This window comes from Uranotaenia lowii, chromosome 2 (assembly GCF_029784155.1).
Source record: "Uranotaenia lowii strain MFRU-FL chromosome 2, ASM2978415v1, whole genome shotgun sequence".
Lineage (NCBI taxonomy): Eukaryota > Metazoa > Arthropoda > Insecta > Diptera > Culicidae > Uranotaenia > Uranotaenia lowii.
Window position 1 is genome coordinate 133,852,840 of NC_073692.1, and position 24,687 is coordinate 133,877,526.

General features: G+C 32.5%; 2 protein-coding genes across 3 annotated transcripts in view; one reads left to right on the forward strand and one right to left on the reverse strand.

Moving 5' to 3' along the window:
* The window catches only part of LOC129744391 (inositol-pentakisphosphate 2-kinase-like), a 178,989-nt gene that overhangs the window by 85,708 nt on the left and 68,594 nt on the right, over nucleotides 1-24,687 (reverse strand). The window contains exon 1 of one of the 2 annotated variants that reach the window (XM_055736897.1): nucleotides 16,576-16,842. The exons of the other annotated variant lie outside the window; for it this stretch is intronic. The gene's annotated coding sequence lies outside the window, so the exon portion shown is untranslated. Of the gene's footprint in view, nucleotides 1-16,575; nucleotides 16,843-24,687 lie in introns of those variants that run through there. 2 annotated transcript variants of the gene reach the window in all.
* On the forward strand, nucleotides 13,392-14,012 carry LOC129741881 (uncharacterized). Its single transcript, XM_055733694.1, has 3 exons — nucleotides 13,392-13,529; nucleotides 13,637-13,801; nucleotides 13,857-14,012. The coding sequence occupies exons 1-3, from the start codon at nucleotides 13,470-13,472 to the stop codon at nucleotides 14,010-14,012; spliced, it is 381 nt and encodes a 126-aa protein (XP_055589669.1). The 5' UTR covers nucleotides 13,392-13,469.

Sequence of the window (24,687 nt, forward strand, 5' to 3'; positions counted from 1 at the left end):
TGATTTCATTTCGGTCGGTAAACTACGGTTACCAGTTCGGTTGTTTTACCAAAAAATCATGAATTGTACGAATTGTCAACAGTTAGGACATACGGTAACACATTGTAGCAACAAAAGTGTTTGCGCCAAATGTGGGGGACCCCATAAAGATGATGGTTGCGAAAACGATATAGCCACATGTCTTCATTGTAAAGGGAATCGCCATGACCTTAAAGAGTGTCCTTAGTACAAGGAACGCTCCACCAAACTCAAAAACTCTTTAATTAAACGATCTCATCTTTCATTTGCAAATATTGTGAAGTCTACGCAACAAAATTGCTACGAAATATTACCTGACGAATCCGAAGATAATGTAGATGAAAGCTACAGTTCTACGGAAGAAAACTATGTACTAACAAATAGAAATCAGGCTCCAAAGAGGAGAAAAACTTTAAAAGCTTATTCTAACAGAACTAACAGAACTAACAGAGCTAAACTTACTAAGAATCCAAAGAACTCCCCTAAAAATACCTTTTCCGCTTGTCCTAGCAATCCAAGCTATGAAAAAGAATTCCCCAACACCCTTTCTAAACGCCAAACAACCTTTAGTCCTTCCTTACATGAACCTTCTTTAACACCTTCGGCTGGAGCAACTCCTCCGAGCTCGAAAAATCTCATTACTCTTTCGTCGTTAATTGAAATGATTTTTCAGTTATTTGAGATTCCAGAGTCTATTACTGGTTTTATCAAACACTTGTTCCCCATTGTTCAAAAAATTTGCGCATCTTTTGCTTCAAAATGGCCCCTCTTCTCTGAACTGATTAATATCAATGAATAGACAGATGCATTCAACTAGTAGTGTTAACACACATACGACACATACCATCTATCTATTCTGAACACTGGTGAAATTACGAGGATTTCCAGACCTCCTAACAGAGCTAGTCGCTTAGATCTCTCTCTTTGTACTACATCCCTAGCTTTAGATTGTACATGGAAAGTTCACCAAGACCCACACGGTAGTGATCACTTACCCATCCTAATTGAGATTCACAAGGAATCTCGGCAAGACAACTCAGCAGAGTTGACTTACGACCTAACACGAAATATTGATTGGCAAAGATTTAAAGAATTAGTCTTACAACGAGTAGAAGAAGCAGGGGATATGGCTCCTCTCGATGAATATACATTTATTGCTGTTTCAATCTACGATAGCGCTGTTGATGCACAAACGAAACCACCTCTCCCCTCATTCAAAAAACGATCATCTGCTCCCTGGTGGGATAAAGAGTGTACGGATCTCTACAAATCGAAAACTAATGCTTTCAGGGTTTAGGGTAAGCATGGATCTATTATCGATTTCAACCGATACCAAGCTTTAGAGCTCAAACTTAAACGACTTTGTGGTAAGAAAAAATCTAGTTATTGGAGGAACTTCGTTGAAGGTTTGTCGAAAGACACTGCGATGACTACACTCTGGCAAACCGCGAGGAGATTACGAAACCATGTCCCGTCAAATGAGGAAGTCGAGCATTCTGAAAGGTGGTTACATAAGTTTGCCAAAAAGATTTGCCCAGACTCGGCCCCTCTAAAACTAACTTCTTTTGAATCGTCCGAGATTCCAAGCGAATCAAAATTTTCGCTTGCGTCTAACAATAACTCCCCTGGAATTGATAACATTAAATTCTGTTTACTTAAAAACTTACCAGATCTAGTTAAAAGACGATTACTTAATTTATATAACAAACTAATTTCGTTCAATTTGGTTCCTCATGAATGGCGACAAGTAAAAGTAATCGCAATCAAGAAACCCGGGAAACCAACTTCGGATCATAATTGCTACAGACCAATAGCTATGCTCTCATGCCTGAGAAAACTATTAGAAAAAATGATTCTGAATCGACTAGATGAATTCGCGGAAAGGAATCAACTACTTTCACCAACTCAATACGGTTTCCGTAGGGAAAAGGTACTTTAGATTGTCTTGGACTATTAACAACACAAGCACACTTAGCTTTTGATAGCAAACAAGAAATGGCTTCTGTCTTTTTGGACATAAAAGGAGCGTTCGATAACGTATCACTTTCAATTCTTTCTAAAAAATCGCACCAACGAGGGTTTTCGGCTTTGTTGAACAACTTTATAACCAACTTATTATGGGAAAAGCACATGCATTTCAGTTATGGGTCTACCAATATAAAACGTGTAAGTTATATGGGCATTCCACAAGGATCTTGTTTAAGCCCCATTCTTTATAATATTTACGTGAACAACATCGATGATTGTCTTAAAGGTACATGTAGCCTGTTACAACTAGCAGATGATGCAATAGTTTCGATCACTGGTACTAAAAACATTGAAAATCCTCTTCAAGCTACTTTGAATAGTTTATCAGGCTGGGCAATTGATCTGGGCATCGAATTTTCTGCGGAAAAAACCAGACTTGTCGTCTTTTCTCGGAAACACAATCCAAAAACTTTGAATCTAACTCTCTTGAACCAAGCTATCACACAGGTTTCTTCGCATAAGTATCTCGGAGTCTATTTCGACTCAAAGTGTAAATGGAGAAGCCAAATTGAATATTTAAAGAAAAAATGTCAACCTAGGATTAACTTTCTACGAACAATAACCGGTACATGGTGGGGCGCACATCCTGAATCTATGATCTGTTTATATAAAACAACTTTGTTATCTGTACTAGAGTACGGTAGTTTTTGTTTCAAAGATGCTGCCAATACTCATCTGATAAAACTGGAACGGATACAATATAGATGTCTTCGATTAGCGTTAGGTAGCATGCATTCAACGCATACGCAAAGCTTAGAAATTCTAACAGGAATGCTCCCGTTGAAATGTCGATTTTTCGAACTTGCAATAAGGTTTTTAATTCGCTCTGAAATAAGAAATCCTCAAATCATTGAAAACTTTGAACATCTACTTGCTTTGAGGCGGCAAACTAAGTTCGTTCAAACCTATTCCAATTTTAAAAGTCAAGCAATTAAATCGTCTGATCTCTCTTTTCATGGAAACAACACCGATTTTGACAGCGAACATATTTTATTTGATCTTTCAATGAAGGAAGAAATACGAAACATTCCATATAGTATTAGATTGAATGTCATCCCAGCTTTGTTCGCTAATAGATATGAACAAATAGATACCCAACAAGCGTTCTATACTGATGGATCAAGTTTCAATGGAAAAACAGGATTTGGTATCATGAATCATCATCATACAGAATTCTACAAACTAGACAATCCATCATCAGTTTATGTTGCAGAATTGGCTGCAATTAGTCGAGCTCTGGAGCTCATAGATGAATTGCCAATAGGAGACTATTATATCTTCTCTGACAGTCTCAGTTCAATCGAAGCTATCAAAAGCTTTAGAAAAACGAATCGAAATTCATATTTCCTTTTAGCCATACGAAAAAATTTAAATGCTTTAGCCAGTAAATCCTATAGAATCTCCCTCGTATGGGTGCCATCCCATTGTGGTATACCGGGTAATGAGTTGGCGGATGAACTTGCCAAAAAAGGTGCATCCGAAGGAAACGTTATGGATCGCCCCATTGCATATCACGAACACTTTCCATTTGCCCACCAACTGGCCCTATCAAAATGGCAGGCTCAATGGGATGCAAGTGAAAAAGGAAGATGGCTGTATTCAATTCAACCGAAAGTATGCACAAAACCTTGGTTCAAGAAACTAGACCTTACTCGAGACTTTATTAGAGCGATATCTCGCTTAATGTCCAACCACTATAAGTCCAATGCACATAATTTCCGAATTAATATGTCGGACACAAACTTATGTAATTGCCAAAGTAGTTACGACGATATTGATCACATCGTGTGGAATTGTTCACTATATAATAGTGCAAGATTGAAATTATTAACCGCATTTCGACAAAAAGGTGTTTCTCCAAGAACACCTGTACGCGATATTTTGGCTAAACAAGACATAGATCTCCTGAAAATATTATATGAATATTTAACATCTATCAATATCCGCATGTAATATGCATTTCATTGCTCCTATAAATTTTGTATTTCATTCTTATCATTTCTATTTATTTTTATGAGAAACAACGTATGTATGACGAAACCCGGCTCCCACTATCACCAAGACTGACATTCGGAAAACGTTTTGGAAAAGAGATACACATCACCTCGATGACTGCAGGCGGATATTTCCAGAGCCAGGAAAATGCTATACAACAATCATGGATACTTCGTATAGAGATATTCTTCCCTGTTATTACTTTGTTTTGTTATTGTTAATATCAATTACACTAAGTTTTATAACGTTGTAGGAGGTTTGCGCCCGTTTGAGAGAGGCTTCGTCCGGTTTTCGAACCGTGACTCAAGACACTCTCAAACGGGTTTCTTACCTCTTTGAAAAGATGCTCGGCTCCTTAAGCTAAAATGGCAGTTGAGCCTTCGAATGAAAAATAAACTATATTTAAAAAAAAAAACTAGGTACTATAAATGTAAAAAAGATAATAGGTACATCTCCAACGAGAACATCCTTATCTTTAATAAAAATGATACTAACTTAAGCCTAATTTAACTCAACATATATTTATCGATTACTCTTGTATTATATCAAAAGAACTACCCTGAATTAAAGATTTTCGTGCTAACAAATAAAAATTGAAGATTAAATCAGATTTCAGATTCTTTTCAGGACATCAATAGATTGTATAAACAGAGGCGAAATAGAAACCGAAAACTCCTTAATATTTGCTACAAAAGTGAGCAAGTGGCTGGACTGCAGTTCATATCGAAAATCACAATTTAAATATCATCTGAACCGAAGTTTACCATCCGTTGAATGGGTTTAAATATTTTATTGCAGATTTTTTCGATGTTATCATAACTTAACTATAAATTCGATCCTTGTTGAAATGCTTTTTTTTTTAAATCAGGGCTTTTTAAGACATTTTGAAGACCAATTTTCAAAATCAGGACAATTTGAGAGTTTTGGAAATATCAGCACGGTATTTCGAAAATCAGGACTGCTGTATGTATGGAACTGTACTGTGTGTATGGAGAGGTAATGATTAGCGTCAACCGAAGTTTTAGGGTAAATTTCGAATGCGAATGCGAATAAATCAAGTGAAGGGAAGTTTAAAAAAGTGTCAGTTTAAAAGTGAAAAAAAAGTTCATCCCATTTTTATATAAAAGATACGACAATAAATGACTACGTACAAAAAAAAACCAACAACACAAGACACGGATGAAAAAAGGAACGAATCATAATAAATAGGAAAGGATAAAAATCCCGGAAAATAATAAAAAAAAATTTAGTAAATCACTACGTTCACATTTCAATGAAATCTACGTGAAACACATGTAGCAGAACGAAAACAATTTCAAACTCGATTCACCCGCCGTCGCTAATGGCGTAGAGGATAACCTTCAAGTTTTCTATGGCAACGGTCATTAGATCGAATCCAGGTCACGGCATACATAAATAATGGTTTTAACATATCTAAGATGCTAATCATCATATCCTTTAAAGTTGTACGCTCAGTGTAAAGTTAATGTATTCTCTTCGAGAAAACTTCAAGATTCATTGCGATTCTAAATTTGTTTGCGTTAGATAAAAAAAAACGTTAACCACCCACTACACAAATGATTTTAGGATAGAAAAAATCTACGTGCATTTTCACGCAGCGTTCATATGAGAAGTTTTTTGAGTGCATGTATGGAGAAAAAAAATTTAGTATACATTCACAATTTTGGTTCCATAAAGTTCTTTTTCATCTTATTATGATTGGTAGAGCGTGCATTAGCAAAAATTCGTGACTTTTTTTTTTATTCTAATCAGTTTTGTGTCTTCCCTATGAACTTTCTCTTAGCCATATTTCATTTAGTTGAATAAACCAGATTTAACAAAACACCAAGAGAAAGTTTTTATTTTCGAGTTACCAAAATTGGCATGATAACTATTTTGACTTGAGATCTAATTTCGCTGATTGACCATAGGTCTCGTCATTCTGTGAGGGATTCTTTCGCTTAAGGCAGGGGTTTTCAGATCATTTGTTTGGCGGAGCACTTTTAAAAACCAAAAGTTTTGGCGGAGCACCTGAATTTTTGAACGCATGAAAAATCCTATTTTAAAAAACTTGATAGTATTTATCGTTTAAATACGATGAGTCTTGTCATCGTAGTCAATAAAATCAGTAATGAATGGCTATACTCTTTGAATGGCTACTTGTTTTAACCAACAAAATATGTACCTATCATCAAAAATTAATAATTTCATGTAACATGTTTGGTTAAATTTGTGTCATTGCATTTGTGACTTCTGGTTCCGCGTTTAGTCGGGATTGGTATTTTGTCTTCGTTGCGAGATATGTGAAAACCCAGACTCACATAGATAAGTTGTGGAAAACGGCAGAAGAATAAGTTTTGCTTTATCGGACAAAATTTGAAATTTATTTTTCAGCTGACATCAAAACTTCTCAAACGACTTCTTGGATGCGAATCTTTCCTGAAGTTTTGAATCCAATGTCATATCTATCAAGCATTCATATTCTTGCAATGATTCTGGTTTGTTTGACACCGAAAAAAGCTGTTCCACCCTTTTCAAGTCTTCGATATTTTTATGAAATTCTTCGGGGAAATATTGCTGGAAGCTGTTCAACAAATGCGGGAAAACTTTGTAATTGTAATTGTAAATGACTGTATTAGATACGTGAGCCTTTTAGTTTAACTTTACATCAAGGAATACAAAAAATGTTATAAACGAAAAGTTTTGTGATTGTCATCCCGATCAGGAGAGCATATCAAAATAATAACTCAAAAGTATCTCACCAAGATATTTACATATGATTCAGTTATAATTAAGTACTCCAAATTTTCGATTTTAAGTTTCTCCAATCTGAATTATATCTTATTCTGATTGACAAATTGAATATTCATTGATCAAGATTTGGATCAGGATTGTGCTAAAATAAAATGATTATATCTTATTTTGATATACGTTCAACTTTTTCTGAAACACGGACATCGAAGTCAACGGCTCAAACCTTACATTAACGAGTTTCGCTCAACAGATTCATAAAATTGAATCAAATTTTTGGGAAACCAAAAATGGGGCATGGTTTTATCAAATAATGTGGTTTATTGACCTTCCACTAGAAAATTTTCTCGAAGCACTCATATCTTGATAAGTTATAATTTTGATATAATTTGTTCTGTCCAATATCAAACTATGCTATCTGAACGAGATATAATCTTGATAGGAGCATATCAAAAACTGATATAATTTAGCTATGATCGTATAGATTTTTTGATATAATTTGAGATATTTTAACATCCTACGAGTACTAATTTATAACTCATCCAGATAGGAAAAAATTTAATATCAAAATATCTCATCTTGATACAATTTAGTTTTTCTCTTCTGATCGGGATAATACGTACACCTAAAATAATTTAGAAAATTTTTTATGAGATTTTTCACGTAAACTGATATTTTGTTGCATCATTTCGGTTCTACGTGAATCTTGTAGTAACCAGAGTTTTTCAAGTGCACCCTGGTAGTAACCATTTTACTTCCACATAATTGCCTCTTAAATTTCACGTAAAATCTTAGTGGATGCTTTAAATTGGTTTCAAGTTTTTTTTTTCTCAAATTTTCATAAGAAAAGGTCAGTCATCTGACTTTGTTTGTTCTGGGGAAAAATGTTTGAGAAAGTTTGGTTTTTTTTCTCACTAGGACCATACCGAAAACCACGACTTCTGTCAGTTACCTCAGGATTATTTGGAAAGTGAGTTGTCACAATATTCGGGATTCGTATATTCGTTGATTTAGACAGTGACATTGAAATTCCCTACCAAATAAAAGGTTTTTTATGCAACGAAACGACGTTTTGCGGACCGAGTGCCTTCCTGGGATTATAAAACGACGAATTCTTGACTGATTCGAACAAGATAACTCACTTACTATTTATAAAATTCATTTTTATTTATTCTATTATTTGTTACTTCTACAGGGTTACACAGTTGAACCTGGGCTGCAATGCGGATTGTTGCATATTTTTTGTGATAAAGTGATGGTGCTCTGTTCGTATTGGGCGAAAAAGTTTTGAATAAATTTTATTTAAAAAGAAATTTCTTGTTTTTTTTTTAAATCGAAATAAAAAGAAAAACAAAAGTAACGAGCAAATCGACCTAAATTACATTTCAATACTTAACGAATTTCACGAATCATTCATTATCATATCAAGTCATACTTACTCAAAAATCACGTGAATTTTAGTTGATGTTCATTATGCATCGATTCTTATAAGGACGAGTTTACATATTTATTCCGTAGCATCTACGTGAAAGTCAAGTGGATAAAAATTATGTACTTTTTCACGCAGCCGCTACGTGCAGATTATTTTCCGTGTACCTGCAAATTCTCGTCAAATTCTTGGAAATTTTCGAATGATAACTTCCGAGGTTATTTCTGATTGAATGCTTCCTAAATTTGAAAAGCTGTTCAGGTTGCGTTTTTTTAAAAAATCTGCCCAAAATTTGATTTTTCTCTTGAAGGCCATGTTCTTTTTTCCGTTTGAATCGAAGATTGTTATTCATTTTATGAAAAATGCCAGCCAAATAAGCCAACCTGAAGAGCCACTGATCATCATTCACAGGCCCGTGCGAAGGACCCGTCCATGGGGGGGGGGGGGGGGTTTTTCAAAATTCAAATTGAGCTAGAAACAATAACAACACCAAAGATGCACAATTAATCCGGTAAGGCAATAAAAAAATCAAAATTATGTAATTCCATGTTTTGTTGTAAATATTTAAAAAATAAAGCATTTCAAAAACATTGAAATTTTGCTTCAAATTTACTACTTGTAATCATTTTTGAGATTATTGAAAATAAAAAAAAAATACGTGAAACGTTTTTAAACTTTAACCCTCATCCGCATTAGGGTGTCATTTTGACACCATTGCAAGTTTGAAGGCTTGTAACTTTTTTCAGAAGCTTCAAAATACAAAAATTTCTTCGGGGACCCTAAATGAATTCAAAAGTTCTTCAATATTGCATCTTTACTTTTTTTATGGACGAACCCTGGAAGCCTGGACAAAAAAAACTCCCTTTTCCGACTTTTGGTGTCATTTTGACACCACAAAAGTAAAATCTATTTAAGTCGTTTGAATTATTATGAACTTCATATAAAACTTATATCAATAGAAACCTTGTAATGTCAGTAAAATATGTTTAGAACATTATATACAGCTAAAGTTACAAGTTTTCTCGTTATTCAGCATGAAAGAAAAAAAATCTGAAAAAACATGCCTCACGAAAACTGCTGTAGTTCATATGTTACACGTCCAAAAAAATATTGGCCTTATGCATATGAAAGCTGAAGTTAATGCCTACATCATGAAGACAAGAAATATTTTTTTAAATTTTTTTTAATGAAATGGTCACAAAAAGTTAAAAAAAGTGGTCTAAAAAACCTACTTTTCATTCGATTGCTAGTAAATACTGTTTGAGCGATGGTAGAGTTATGAAAAAAATATGACTACAAAATGTATTAAAATTCCAACATTTTGTTGTCTTTAGATTTTTGATGCAACAAAAATTGAGTTCACTGGAATTTTTCAAAGTTCACTACTTTGCGCGATTTTTTTACAAATTGAAATTTCATCTGTTTTTGTGGTCCACCGTCAGGTTGTACCCGGATTATCAGTGCTTTTACTTTGTTTGAACCAACCAAGAGTATATTCATTGGAAAGCACATTTAATCTCCATTCTAGTGAGGTGCTACAATTCACGCTGTGAGATTTCACAAAAATATGAAAATTATAAACATAAAATCATTCCTGAATTTCTAGAACTACAAGCACCTCGTCCAGCAAAACGTGTTTGTTTGCTCTCCGAGTAGGTACGGTGGGTGGTGATTCGGGCAGAGAGCGAAGCCGACAGACGAAATAATGATGCGTGTCGTACGTTTCTCGGTTGGAAATTTTCTATTGACAGTAGTTCTCGTTTGCTAGTCACGACACGCATCATTATTTCGTCTGTCGGCTTCGCTCTCTGCCCGAATCACCACCCACCGTACCTACTCGGAGAGCAAACAAACACGTTTTGCTGGACGAGGTGCTTGTAGTTCTAGAAATTCAGGAATGATTTTATGTTTATAATTTTCATATTTTTGTGAAATCTCACAGCGTGAATTGTAGCACCTCACTAGAATGGAGATTAAATGTGCTTTCCAATGAATATACTCTTGGTTGGTCCAAACAAAGTAAAAGCACTGATAATCCGGGTACAACCTGACGGTGGACCACAAAAACAGATGAAATTTCAATTTGTAAAAAAATCGCGCAAAGTAGTGAACTTTGAAAAATTCCAGTAAACTCAATTTTTGTTGCATCAAAAATCTAAAGACAACAAAATGTTGGAATTTTAATACATTTTGTAGTCATTTTTTTTTTCAAAACTCTACCATCGCTCAAACAGTATTTACTAGCAATCGAATGAAAAGTAGGTTTTTTAGACCACTTTTTTGAACTTTTTGTGACCATTTCATTAAAAAAAAATTAAAAAAATATTTCTTGTCTTCATGATGTAGACATTAACTTCAGCTTTCATATGCATAAGACAAATATTTTTTTGGACGTGTAAAATATGAAGTACAGCAGTTTTCGTGAGGCATGTTTTTTCGGATTTTTTTTCTTTCATGCTGAATAACGAGAAAACTTGTAACTTTAGCTATAAATAATGTTCTAAACATATTTTACTGACATTACAAGGTTTCTTTTGATGTAAGTTTTGTTTAAATCGGTCTAACACGCCAAAAGTTATAACGATTTGAGCTTGTGGTGTCAAATTGACACCACAAGTGCTGATTAGGGTAATGAAATCTAATGCGGATGAGGGTTAAAATGCATATCAAATAGTTTAGAATTTCAAGCTCTGAGTCCTGACAAGGACAAAACGTCGAAATTGTGTTTTACTTAATAAAAATTAATGAATATTTTATTTTCCGAAAACAAAAATTCAGGATGACTAAACAAAATAAACTTATCATTAAATATCTAAAAAAAATTACAATCCTTCTCTCACAATTTATTAGACAATTTAAAAAAAAACTATACATTAAAATTCGGTGAAGTAATTTTAAAATATAAACAAAATATAAAAATCAAAAAGATAAGCTTTTAAGAAGAAATGTGTTTCAATAAAAACTTCTTTCGACTTCGAAAATTAATTCATATAAATCAATTGTTGTTAGCTAAAGAAAGCAGCACTTTATGAGTTTGATGATTTGGTAGATTTCGAATTTTCCTGAAATTTACTAAATTTCCTGAACATTTACATAGATTTTGTCAATCGCTTCTAGTTTTTATAATATAGAGTTTATAAGTTTAAAAATGAATCAGTGTTGATTAAAACCAATCATTGATAACTGATTAACTAACAAATCTACATGAAAGAACAAAAATGACTCTGAATTTGTTTACTTCATTTAACTAAGAAGGAAAAATATTTTGATCATGATGATGATGAATAATCTCAAAATAATAAATTTAACAGTTTTTAAAAATTGGAAAAATATCATAACAATGCAAAGGTTTCATATAATTAAACCTTTTTGTTGGAGCTCGCAAAATTATTTAATTTTTACTTTAAAAATATCTAAAATTTAATTTTTGTTGAAACTTTTTCAAAAATTTGTTAAAATTCCCTTTATAAACAGAAAAGAATTTTCACAGAAGTCGAAATAACTTGTGGTTTTAGAAAAAAGTGGATGATTAAATTTAAACCTTTATTGGTATTTTTTTGTAAAACTTTAAAGTTTTGTCTAAAAAGTTCCGATTATTCTTAAATTATTTTAACACATAAAAAAGCTATATAAAAAAAAGCTGATAGAAAAAAATTACTGCATATTTCGATTTAATTAGCTTAATGAAAATTAGCTATAAAGTTCTTGGCACTTCGGAAAGATGTGAATTTTGTGGCCTTGTGTAATTAAAAAAAAAACCCTTTGAATGTGGAGTTGAGTATTAGAAGAACAAGAAACACAAAACAAAATTGAAGCTAAAGTTTGTTTCTTGAAGAATATTTATAGTACGCAGGAAATTTGTAATGACCTTTTTTATAATCAAAGTGATTAATAATAAAATTGAAGTGAAAGTTTTTTTTTGGCCAATTGTAATGATTATCGTAAGTATTAAACGCCTGTCACATTTCTACCAATTTGTTGATATGTAAAATAAGTATTCGATGAATGAATTTTGTTACCTTCAAATCCTGAATTTCGTTGGTTACACTTCATAATAAAAACCCATTCTAAATACAACCCATTTTTTGTGTAAAGATTTGAGTTTCAAAACAGATGATATATTGAATTACAAACTGAAATATACAATTATAAATTAGTATCAATTTAGAAACGTCTTAAAATGAAATGTTTTAGGTCTTGAGTGATTTGGAATTAAATTCCGCCGGAGGCAAGAAAATTTTCTAACATGTACGGTAAAATCCTTTCTTGAACTGAAAAATTTTACTATGAAAAAATCTCTATGGGGAGGGGGGGTTAAACCCCCCCCCCCCCCCCCCCGTTCGCACGGCCTTGATCATTCAACTAAAAACTTCGCTTAAAAACATTCTAACTTCTGATCTTAATTCAAACGGGCGAAAAAACGAGATAACTTAGGTATGTACATAATAGTAGCGTGGAATGTTGGCTACCCATCTCTTCACATAACGCCTTGAATAACCTTAAATTTTTCGGTCAAGCCTTAATAAAGTTGATTATTCAGAAATATTCAGAACCTTGATGATCCACCATTCTTTGACAACAGGGCTTTAGGACTAATTCCTCACTCAGTAACTTGAGCAGCGATTTCGATTACTGAGTATGGGAGACTTTCAGCAACCAAAAACAAGTCTCATCAACCGAAATTGCAGTTCAGGTTGCCCAGTGTGGACTAGGCTTTAGTCGCCAGTAAAAACAAAGTAAACAAAATTTTTTTGCTCGTACTATATGCCCTGTGAATATTTTTTTTTATGCCTCGATAAAAATGAAGTTTTTCAAGGTTAGTTTATGATTTTCGTTGCGTACGTCGCGGAGCACTATCAAAACTTTGCGGAGCACGATCTGAAAACCCCTGGCTTAAGGGAACTAAAATCGCTCTAGAACAACATTTTTGCATAACGAATTATTACACAACTCCGGTTAGAAACAAAAGTTTTATTTGTTTCGTTAAGTTGAAGGACATTGTCATCGCGGTCACCCGCATCTGATTGATCGATTGGCGGTAATAGAAAATTAAACGGGCGCATTTAACAGAGATCGATGATAGCAGTTTTCCGATAATACAATGTTGTAGTTCGAAACCGGAAACCATAAAAACGCAACGCAGCTTTTACAAAGTTGCACTTGAGAGCTTCTGGTTCTATATATTGTATTACGTTTGAAAGCTTCCACCGAATACAACATAGTTACGTTCCGATCTGTCTGGGTCGACATGTCAAGCTGGATATTTTGCTCCGGAATTGTTCTAGCAATGGCTTTGCCAAGGCTACAGGTAGGATTTTATTTTAAAAATTCGATGGAAGGGCTTTTAGCTTTCTTTTAAGCGATTTTATTCAATTTGGTTAGCTTACAATGTTAAAAGATGGCCAATAATTCCAGGCAGAGCTAACAGTTCTGTTCGATGAAACGATGCAAGAGTGTGGCAACAAGTTGCCTTTCCCGGCTATGGATATATCGGGGGTCGACGTATTTCAACAGGAGGATGGAACTGTTATACTGAATGGATCGATTCACTTCCTGGATGATTATTATTCACCAGTTACGGTAAGTTTATGTTTAAATAAGTTGATAAAACTCCGAAATTGACTTTTCAATGCAGTATAATCTTCGAACCCAAAGATTGGAACGTGGCACATGGGTTCCGGCCATAGTGTCCCGTTATGAATTCGACTTATGCCCAACACTTCAGAGACCGATGGAGCTTTGGTACCCGTTTACGAAAAATTTGCAGCAGAAGCAGTGTCCATTAGACTAGTTCACTTTTCGGCTTTTTTCGCTGATCACAACGCCACTTACAGGGTTTGATCCTCATTCATTTTCAAGTACTCTGGCCAAATTTGAGCTCATTTGAGTAAGTTTCCAGCGTGCGCTAGGAGTTTTATTGAAAAAAGTCCATTTTTCTGGAAAATTTCCGTAGATGTGTTCTAGCAAGCTGTTGTTAATATAAAATGATAATTTTATAGTGCTCGGTGATTGGTATGACAAGCATTCGTATGGACCTGTTTTAGATAATTGACTAAATCAAACCGAAAAAATTTAAAAATTCATAAACTACCAACTTTTACAGAAAATTTACTTACAAGTTGAGAGCTTAAAATCAGTAGTAAATAGAAAAAAAATATTTTCGCTATAAACTTTTCATAAAAAGATAGCCCTATTTATAACCTTTAATTTGATGTATAACACTTAATGATCGCAAGAGTGCTAGCAAAGTTATTCAAATATCTATGCAACAAATTTGATTTGATAAAATATTTTACATTCAAGTTTGCTCCACACCAACTTGTGCACAAGAAAGGATATTTTATTCAATCAAGTACCCCATGACGGGGCCAGGAGTTTAAAAAAGCGCGCGCTTTGATCAAGTTGTAAGCAAGTCCTCTTGATGCCACGTTTTGCAGGTTGCATGATGCTAAAACTTGAATGGAGACAACATTATGATTCAAAGAATGTGATGTGAATGTTTGAATATCTTTGCTTGTACTGTTGCGATAATTAAGTGTTATACATCAAATTAAAGGTTATAAATAAGGCTATCTTTTTATGAAAATTTTATATCGAAAATATTTTTTTTCTATTTACTACTGATTTTAAGCTCTTAACTCGTAAGTAAATTTTCTGTAAAAGTTGGTGGTTTATGAATTTTTAAATTTTTTCGGTTTGATTTAGTCAATTATCTAAAACAGGTCCATACGAATGCTTGTCATACCAATCACCGAGCACTATAAAATTATCATTTTATATTAACAACAGCTTGCTAGAACACATCTACGGAAATTTTCCAGAAAAATGGACTTTTTTCAATAAAACTTCTAGCGCACGCTGGAAACTTACTCAATTGAGCTCAAAGTCGGCCAGAGTACTTTAAAATGAATGAGGATCAAACCCTGTAAGTGGCGTTGTGATCAGCGAAAAAAGCCGAAAAGTGAACTAGTCTAGTGTCCATACAAGAAAGATGTAAGAAAATACTCTTTTCAAGCTCAAATTTTAATTTATCTCTTGTCTCATTGTAGCACGTGGAAGTTTTACAAATGTGGAACATCGGCAACACAATTAAACATATTGGTCTCACTCCGAGTAGGGGAAAGGTTTCCTAAATGGGCCTATCGGGTAAAATGACCCTACGGCTGTTTGATGAAATGGCTGACTAGACAGCTTATCTGACCAATGCATTTTGAGGGTGATACGCTTAGAACATAAGGCAAGAAAGAATTTTATGAATTTACAAACTCAAAAAAATTTAAAAAATCATACAAGGTTTTGATACATTTTGATGTAATATTTTGACTTCTAAAACTTATACGTAAAGAAGCTTAAAACAAAAACTTGGATAGTTTTTGTTTCTTACTCAAATGAACTTAAGAAATAAAACATATTTCAGCTTTTATGGAGGTTTTATAATGATTATACAGTGGAATAATAGAGTGTTTTTGTATGCCCCCATCATGTTTGTAAAATGCCTCCATCCTAAAATAACAGGTCAAATAGAATAAATAAATGATTTTTATCATTGAACCTTCAAATCTAAGCTCTGAATAACATCTAAAAAGAGAATTGACGATCTAAAAACAGATTTGATAAAGTTTTTCTCATGGATGAACTGCCTCCATAGCATGGCAACTCTAACTTTTGTTTTATTCCATAAAATTATAATATACATAGATTTTAATAAAACTTCAGCTTTGTCATACGGAAATTATTACTTCCTAGCTGTTTGAATTAAATTATACGGAAATATTGCGCAAAAAACAAAAATTTTGTTCAAAACATAAAAAGGCGCATTTAGCCCGCACGGTTTGAGGTTCGGCATTTTTGACAACACTTATAATAAAATCGTTTTCTTGGAAACAGAAGAAAATTTTAACATCAAAATTACTCCAATGTATAGTAAACAGATGCCTGCACACGTGTATATTGTTTTTGTACACATATTCGATGTGATATTTGATTAAATCAGTGTTCTGCTTAATAGGCGCATATAGCCCGCTCCTCCCCTATGCTAGGCGATTGGCGAGTAATTCATGAATTTTCTTCTACAAGGAAAGGGATTCGCGTTAAAGAATGTTTCATGGCGACAATAAGCGTTGTAGAAGTTTAACAAGTATAATCTCAAATTAAAAATCAAATTCTAATTTGAAAATGTTTCACTTCTTTGAAACGTTGAATAACCCGAAGGAAATTCTTATTTTTTTCGGTTTCACACAATAAATATTTAGATAATTTAGTTCTTCCATTTCCTGAGTATAAAATCAATTTTGAATTCCTAACATTTACCGGTTCCAATCGAAGGTAATTAACCCCAGCGCAAAAAGACTCACCTGTTTGTTTACAATCGATGTTTGCCCGAACAAGAAACAGAAACGCAATACGAAAATCACAAAACCAAATATTCTCCGATTCTGACGCCAGTCGCGTTGTTCTGAAAGTCTGCGCAAATAAAAACAACCACAATTTCACGGATCCCGGGTTCAATAAACCGATAATACTGATGATGATTGCGACGATGATGACGGCGACCAAGAGTTCCTGTTGTTTGTTGGGGCTCCGATAATCATTAGTAGTGCATTCTTGGAGAAAGAAGCTGCGAACTGGAAAGAGAACAGAATGTCGTCGAAAGGCGTCAATTAGTATTTTTATCGTAATTGTGTGGTTCGGTTGCTCGTGTATCTCGTGTAGAAAGCTGAATAGTCTATCTTAGTGGATTTTTTTTTAATCAAACCAAGCAATGTCAATAAGAAAATTTTGATGACCCAGAGAAGAGGTTGCAAAAATCCAATGCCTATTTAGCAAGTCCCTGTGCCGAAAAGTGTACTGTACCAAAGTTGATATGATTGAAAAGGCACTTCTGGCATAAAGACTCGAGCTCTCAAGCAAAATGATGTATGACCACTACATAAAAAAGAAATAAATTCTATGGGATTTTCATCCTATTGGAAAATTCATCAAAAAAAAAATAAAGTGAGAATCAAACTCACTGCCACATCTCATTTCGGCTTGTCAGTCCGATGTCTTACCCAGTGCACCATCTGAGTCGGTTGGCAAATCAAAGTTCTGCCACCGCCGATTACCAAAAAACGCACTGCATTGGCTGTCTGCGCTTCTGCCCGGTGTTTTTTTTTCATCCTCCATTGAATTTGATGGGAAAAGGATATGAATGGAAGGGCGTATTACTTCCATCCATCTTTGCCTTGTGATAGGATTTGGAATATGTTTTATTTGGTTTCTTTCAGACATATGCAATGCAGTTACGCTGGGAGGACAATGCCAGTTATTAGAAAGCTTGTTAATGCCGTTCCGGCATAGCATCTTATACCGATAATTCCACCTCCAAGGAAGTTAATTATTAAAGTAGAGTCTGATTTGTAGGAGTGGAAATGAAAAAATGTAACACAAGAATATTCTATTTTAACATTTTTTTTTCAATGGCTTTTTAACATATTCCTTCCTTTTTCAAGAAAGAACCTTAACTGAAAGTTTTAAAACGGAAAGTCAAATTTTATCCTTAAGAACGACATATTTTTTGCGTTTTTAGCCCTTCCTTCTGATTACTCTAACAAATTTTCTCAGAATACACATCGTAACATATCTGACGTATCTGACCCTCTGTCCATATATGTATTTACTTATTCTGGACAGTGGATGATAATCTGTAAACACCAGAAACGGCTGCTGCTGCTGCTATCTTTATTGAGTGCACAGACATACGACCTACTAACTAACGCGCGCAATCGTTTGGAGTGTAATCAAAACAATTCTCGGCCGGCATCAGCTGGTTACTGGCTGGTGTTTATGTTATTGGCTGGCTGACGGTGGTAATATGGTGGGTCAATTGAAAATGTTTATTGTTGTTGTTTTCCATTTTAACGGTCCTGGATTGGATTATCCTATCAACTCACAGGCTTCTATTTTTGAATGTGACTTCTTGAATCAAATTATGGAGCTTATGGAAACAGATTTAAAATACCAGATCTTGATAACAAATTTTGAAAACAAGATTCAGAAAATGTTTTAATTTGATTTAAGATAGATAATGCTCACAAAACAATAGAAATTTTAATAGTTATTAGATTTTTTTTTATTTTGAAAGGTGTAGCAAACATCACCGGGTCAGCTAGTGAATTATGAAATTAATCAAAATAAAATTTGTATTAGCGCAACGTTCCATGGAAAATTTGGGCCAGATCAGACTACGGTAAGCGTCGTACAAAAAAAACCTGAAATTTGTATGGAATTATGTCGATTTTCTCAGGGATGAACATAAAAAACCAGGTTTTCATCAATAATTTTGGTTTTTATCAACCGCTTTTTTTTTATTTGAGTTTTCTTTAAGCTTTAATTATGGCAATATTTCACCTGAAGAACGCATTTCGATTAAAGTTATGATAAAAATGTTATTGGGCTTTAAAAAGGGGGTTTAAGCGACGATTAACGACAATTTACCAAGGCCGTGCGAACGGGGAAGGTTTCAGGGGTTTAACAGAGGATTTGTGAGGTGGTTTTGATTAATTTTGATTCCCTGAAAGTTTTGGAAATAGATATAAATAACACAACATCAAAATATTAAGAAAAAAAATTAAAATAAAGTTTCTTATTAACTTTCCCCAAGACCATGGGCGACTTTAAATTCTGCACAAAAAAAGTTATAGAAATTTTCTAATTGTTTTTTTTTCCAATTCTGTAAAATAATAAACATTTAACGAAGTTTTAAAGAAGTATTGAGTAAATTGAATTTAAAATATTTTTTAAAGCAAAATTCAAACCGTTTTGCAGATCAAAACCATTTTTTTAAATGAAATTCAAGCTTTTATAAACTTTCTTCAGTAATGTCAGAAATACTTGCGTTTCAAAATTTTCAAAAGCTTTAGAATTTTTTGGTTTTTTAGATCATTTATCATTATCATCATAATCAAAATAATATTCCTGAATTGAATAAAGTACAATTATCAAATTCAGCATCGGTTATCAATGATTAACTTCACCAGGGTGGCCAGCGAGTTTTCATTTTCAAATTCCCGGTTTTTTCCCGGTTTTTTTCGACCGAGATTTGATGATACTCCCAGTTTGAAAATTCATGAATATGATTATCAGGGTTGTTTTAAGCCAAAATATGACTTTTTTTGTGTTAAATGTAAGGTTATTCAGATAATGCTGATGTTTTTTGGGATTTCTACAAAAATAGTTTAAACAGGTTTGAATGCAAAGGATTAAAAAAATAATTGAGGCACTTCGAATCAGAGTGATGAGGTGCCAAAATCGTAAATATTTAGTAAATTACATATACCAATCGATTCTCCATATCTCATTCTACATCTGCTGCAAAACTCTGATTTTTTTTTTTGATAATTTCGTCAACACTTTTTCGATTGAATTAAAACGATGGTTTTCCAATTAAATATACTTCATCGCACACAGAATTTGACTATTGAGCTCTGGTTTCTGAATTCTCAAATTTGCAATATAATCATCAACGATGAATTTCGGGTGAATCACAGGTCTGTGAATCAAAATTTAACAACTTTAAGTTTGGATTCATGATTCGAATTTTAACTGATTGATCATGTGATACTTATTTATTTATTTATTTTTTTATTTTGTATAATAAAATCACACAAATATTTGGTATCTCGTTCTACTTTTTGTACATTTTATCAATGAACCATGTAACACGGTGGCCACTCAATTTGAATTTTTTGTTTTATCGCACTTTTACCCGCATCTTTTTTTGAATTCCCGACTCTCGAAGGTTAGAAATTGAATTTAACTGTGAAAAACATTTTTTTTTTCAAACATATGAGAGATAAGTTCTTCGCGCTTTTGACTCTTGTCAAAAATTTGTAAATTTATAAATGCCGAAAAAAAGTTAATTCTCAAAAAAAAAAATCTCAATATATTTGGTACTCGAACACGTCAGAGTACTAAAAGGTATACGGTGATCTTCAAAAATTAGATTTTTCAAGAAATTTTCGAAATTTAGAACTCAATAGGTTTATTCACAGAAAAAAATGACCATAAAAATTTTTCCCGGTTTTGATTTAAAATTCCCGGTTTTTTCCCGGTTTTCCCGGTCCCATTTTCGATTCCCGGTTTTTTCCCGGTTTTCCCGGTTCGCTGGCCACCCTGACTTCACTCACTATTAAATTTATAAACGACATATCACCGAAACAAGAGGTGATGGACAAATTCTGACAAAAGATTCGACTTAAGAACGCCAATATCTACCAAATCAACTATTAATACATTGCCATCGAATTACTGAATCTTGAATTATCATTTAAAATTTCTTCAAAAAAGACACTTTTATTGAAAAAATTTCTTTCTAGAATGTGTAAAACATATCTTTTTTATCTTCATATTGTATTTGAATTTGTAAAGTTGTGTTCTTTTAGTAAAAACATTTCAAGCTTATGAAAATGATAGGCGGATAGAAAATTGGAAGAACTGAATAGAAGCGAGTAGATTTTGATTAGAAGCATTTTTATCACATATCCCTCATGGAACTAATTTGCATTTTCATAATTTATAAATGTTTTTACTTTAGAACATAACTTTTACCGATAAGGCCGATAAAAGAAATCAACATTCTATTCAAACTTTCAAATAAATTTACCGGATACCGAATTCAGATCTAATAGAAATTAAACTTTGTCAATTCGGAATGTCTGAAAATTTTCTTTGAAGTCTATTCCAAACTAAACACAGTATTGATCTAAACACCCAACAATTCAATTGATGGCGGAAAAATATTCAGACCATGAAATTCTTAACTATTAATACGCTTGAAAATTTATAAACTCATCTTAATTGATTTCAGTCATCTTTCAAAAAATTTCAAGCAAAATGTTCTTCTCTAATCTCAATGATGAACGCCTACAGTGAATCAAGAGTAACCATCTCGACTCAGAATTCAGGCTTAAACCTCTAAATCTTATCCCAGTTCCACCATTCTATTACAATTTTTCTAAAAATTTCTCACATTTTGATAGAAGATTACTCGATATATTCGGAAAACGCTATCAAGAGTGATTCACAAAAGCAGTTTGTGCATGAATTTTGTCTCTAATATCGAATTTTCTATAAGACTAGACTCACTAAGGTTTCGTCATAGTTCGGATTTTGCCCTAATGTTTTTCTTTATTTGAAAACTCAAAGAAAAATTTTAATTTCGTGATAAGAATAATATATTTTGTGTTCAAAACATTTTTTTAACAAAGTTTATCCAAATAAACTGGCTGATGTGTTTCGATAAAATAAACAGCTTTTAGAATTTTTTTCCTTCTTGATTTTAATTGAAGAATTTCTAAATTTGCCAGAATAATGCCCAAATTTTGGGTTGTTATTTTCAAAATTTGGATTTGCCCTGCCCGGATAACTGCGAAAAAATATCTGGTGAGCATAGGTTTGAATCATTTCCGATGTTCGGATTCCAATTATTTTTAAAATCTAAATTTGTTGCCTGTGAACGGATTGTGGAATCTGCATCCAGTTTGTTTTTCTTGATTTTCAGTTCGGTTAATCATTGGGACAAATATCCTGATTCGAATCTTGGTTTTGTATTTAAAACTAAAATAAGATTCATTTTCCATGTTCGAAACTCATTGGAATATTAAAAGAAAATATTTTAAATAACAAACCACTTTTAAGATTAAGATTTGATATTTTCAGCCAAATTCAAATTAAAGATTTCTGGTTAAGGATTCTGTCTGTTCTGGTCATGATTATTGGGATTTTTTGTTTGGAATTAAGATTCAGAAATCGATTTCAAATAAGGAAAAAAAAATTATTCAGGTTCAAAATGCAGTATTCAGATTCGTAACTAAAATTCAAAAGTGCCCAAATTCAAACAAAAAACAGGTGAAAATCACTATTATAAAATAAGATAATTAACTGTATCGAAAAACGCAGTACCTTCTCTATTGGGTACTACTTCTTCAATACAGTTAATTGGTGTGGGACAAAGAATTTAGTATGTGGTCAAGCTTCTATTTCAAATGCTCTTCGCTCTTTTCACCACCTTAGAATTTTCTTCTGATATTCTATCCGTCTTTCATTTCAACTCTTTAACCCTCACCGATAAAGCCGCAAATTAATTTCATAAAACAAACTCACGGTGATTTCTCTTCTTCAAATAAAATATGATCTGAAATCATTTTCAAAATTAAGTTTTTTTAACCTATATTTTAGTCTGAATTTTTTTTACAGGATTTTAATAATGAAATAAATTATTAATGATAATTGTACTTAATCTTCAAATTCAGTAAAATTCAGCAGGAAATATATTTTGTTGGTTTGTTGTTTTAAACATTTTTAATATTGTAGATCATGGCCGTAGGAACGGGGGGGGGGGGGGGGGTTTGAGGGTTAAACCTCCCCTATTCTACTGTACATTCAAAATTTCAAATTCATAATCAAATTATGCAAATAGAGCAAAGATATTCAAGAGTAACTATCAGGACTAAAAACCTTAAAAAACCTCAAAAACCCACCCCAAGTTCAAAATTCTGCTACAGTTTTGCAAAATTTTCTCACTTGTTCATACAATAAGGTTGTCAGATTTTTTTTCGACACGTATCCGGGTCGGGCAAATTTGGGATGTTTTATATAAAAACCTGGCAAAAATCTAGAAAAAATAAAGACTTAAGAAAACCTTTCATGATTGTTTCTTTGAAACTTGCTCCAAAAATTTTGGACGCATAAAGTAAAAAAAAAATACAACACAATTTGTCTTTTTTTTAAGTCTGATTAAAGAATGGGAATGAGAACAAACCCGGACAAAATCCGGACTTTTCCAATAATGCCCGGGTCGGACTGGACTTTTTCCAATTTTAATATCAAATATTCGGGTGAATCCGATTAAAACCGGGCAATTTGGCAACCTTCTCATAGCAATTCAGGTCTGAAAATAAAATTTTAAATTAAACCCATTTTGGATATTCCTATAACAAAAATTGTATTTCGAAATATTTTCGTATTTCTGATTCTGTATCAAAATTAGGATTCTTGATTTTCAGTTTGAATAATGATAAGAAATTAGGAATAAAAAGTTGCATTGAAATTCTGGTTCAAACTCGGTTTTGCATTTCATATCAAATTTAAATCCTGTTTTTCAAAAATTACATGCATTTTCAATATTTTGATAATAGTTTATCAAATATGAAAAAAAGGAGAATTTTGTTTTATATTGAAATTCGAAGTTCTTAAACTTTATTCTAACACAAAATTTAAACATTTAAAGCTTCTAAGTGACGATCCAAAATGGAAAACTCAGATTCAGTTTCATCATTTAAAATTCACATTTTAAATCAAATTCACAAAACAGATTAAAAATAAATAATTGAAATAATGAATAAAGATGAAACCAGCATTACAGTATTTAAATAATAGATTCATGAATGAGGGCTTTAAGACTTGGCTCATAAAATTCTAATCTGGAATTAAGATCCGGATACGGATTTTTTTTTACACTTCAGAAATTGTATATAAAATGGTTGAGAAATTCTAGAAAACATGATCTTAAAAATTTGCTTGTCAATTCGATTTCCAGATTTAAAATTTTTTAATCAGAATTAGTTTGTACACACAATTCAGCTGAAAATCATCAATATAAAGAAGAATTTAAGTTAGTTTTATAAGTTTTGATTCAAGCAAAATATCCCAAAATATATTTAAAAAAAAATCATCCACAGGATTTTATTATGGAATTAATTCTTTATGAAAAATATTTCCTGTTAATCAAACGTGTAGTTGATCTCCACCTCAAAAAATCTGCTTTAAATTCTTGATTTTCTCAGTGTATTGTTTAACATTATTAATATTGCAGTTTTTTAAAGCCAATTTTTCAAACTAAAATCATAATTTTAGTTCAATTTTATTCGATTTTTTTTTTATCTCTTACTGGTTTTTTTTTTTTTTGAAAATTTTATTTATTTTCATGAAATGTTAGAATCTTGGAATAGGCAAAAGAGGTTAAAAGATTGAGCTTGTTTGATTTGAGAATAGAATTAGTTTTTTTTAAAGAAATTGAAGAAGAATTTAAGTTAGTTTTATAAGTTTTGATTCAAGCAAAATATCCCAAAATATATTTAAAAAAAATCATCCACAGGATTTTATTATGGAATTAATTCTTTATGAAAAATATTTCCTGTTAATCAAACGTGTAGTTGATCTCCACCTCAAAAAATCTGCTTTAAATTCTTGATTTTCTCAGTGTATTGTTTAACATTATTAATATTGCAGTTTTTTAAAGCCAATTTTTCAAACTAAAATCATAATTTTAGTTCAATTTTATTCGATTTTTTTTTTATCTCTTACTGGTTTTTTTTTTTTTTTTTGAAAATTTTATTTATTTTCATCAAATGTTAGAATCTTGGAATAGGCAAAAGAGGTTAAAAGATTGAGCTTGTTTGATTTGAGAATAGAATTAGTTTTTTTTA

Excerpts from the sequence above, each read along its gene's own strand:
- LOC129741881 (XM_055733694.1), top strand. The coding sequence starts at position 13,470 with ATGTCAAGCTGGATATTTTGCTCCGGAATTGTTCTAGCAATGGCTTTG. Across the intron at positions 13,530-13,636 it reads TGGCTTTGCCAAGGCTACAG|GCAGAGCTAACAGTTCTGTT; the intron begins GTAGGATTTTAT and ends CAATAATTCCAG. Across the intron at positions 13,802-13,856 it reads ATTATTATTCACCAGTTACG|TATAATCTTCGAACCCAAAG; the intron begins GTAAGTTTATGT and ends TTTTCAATGCAG.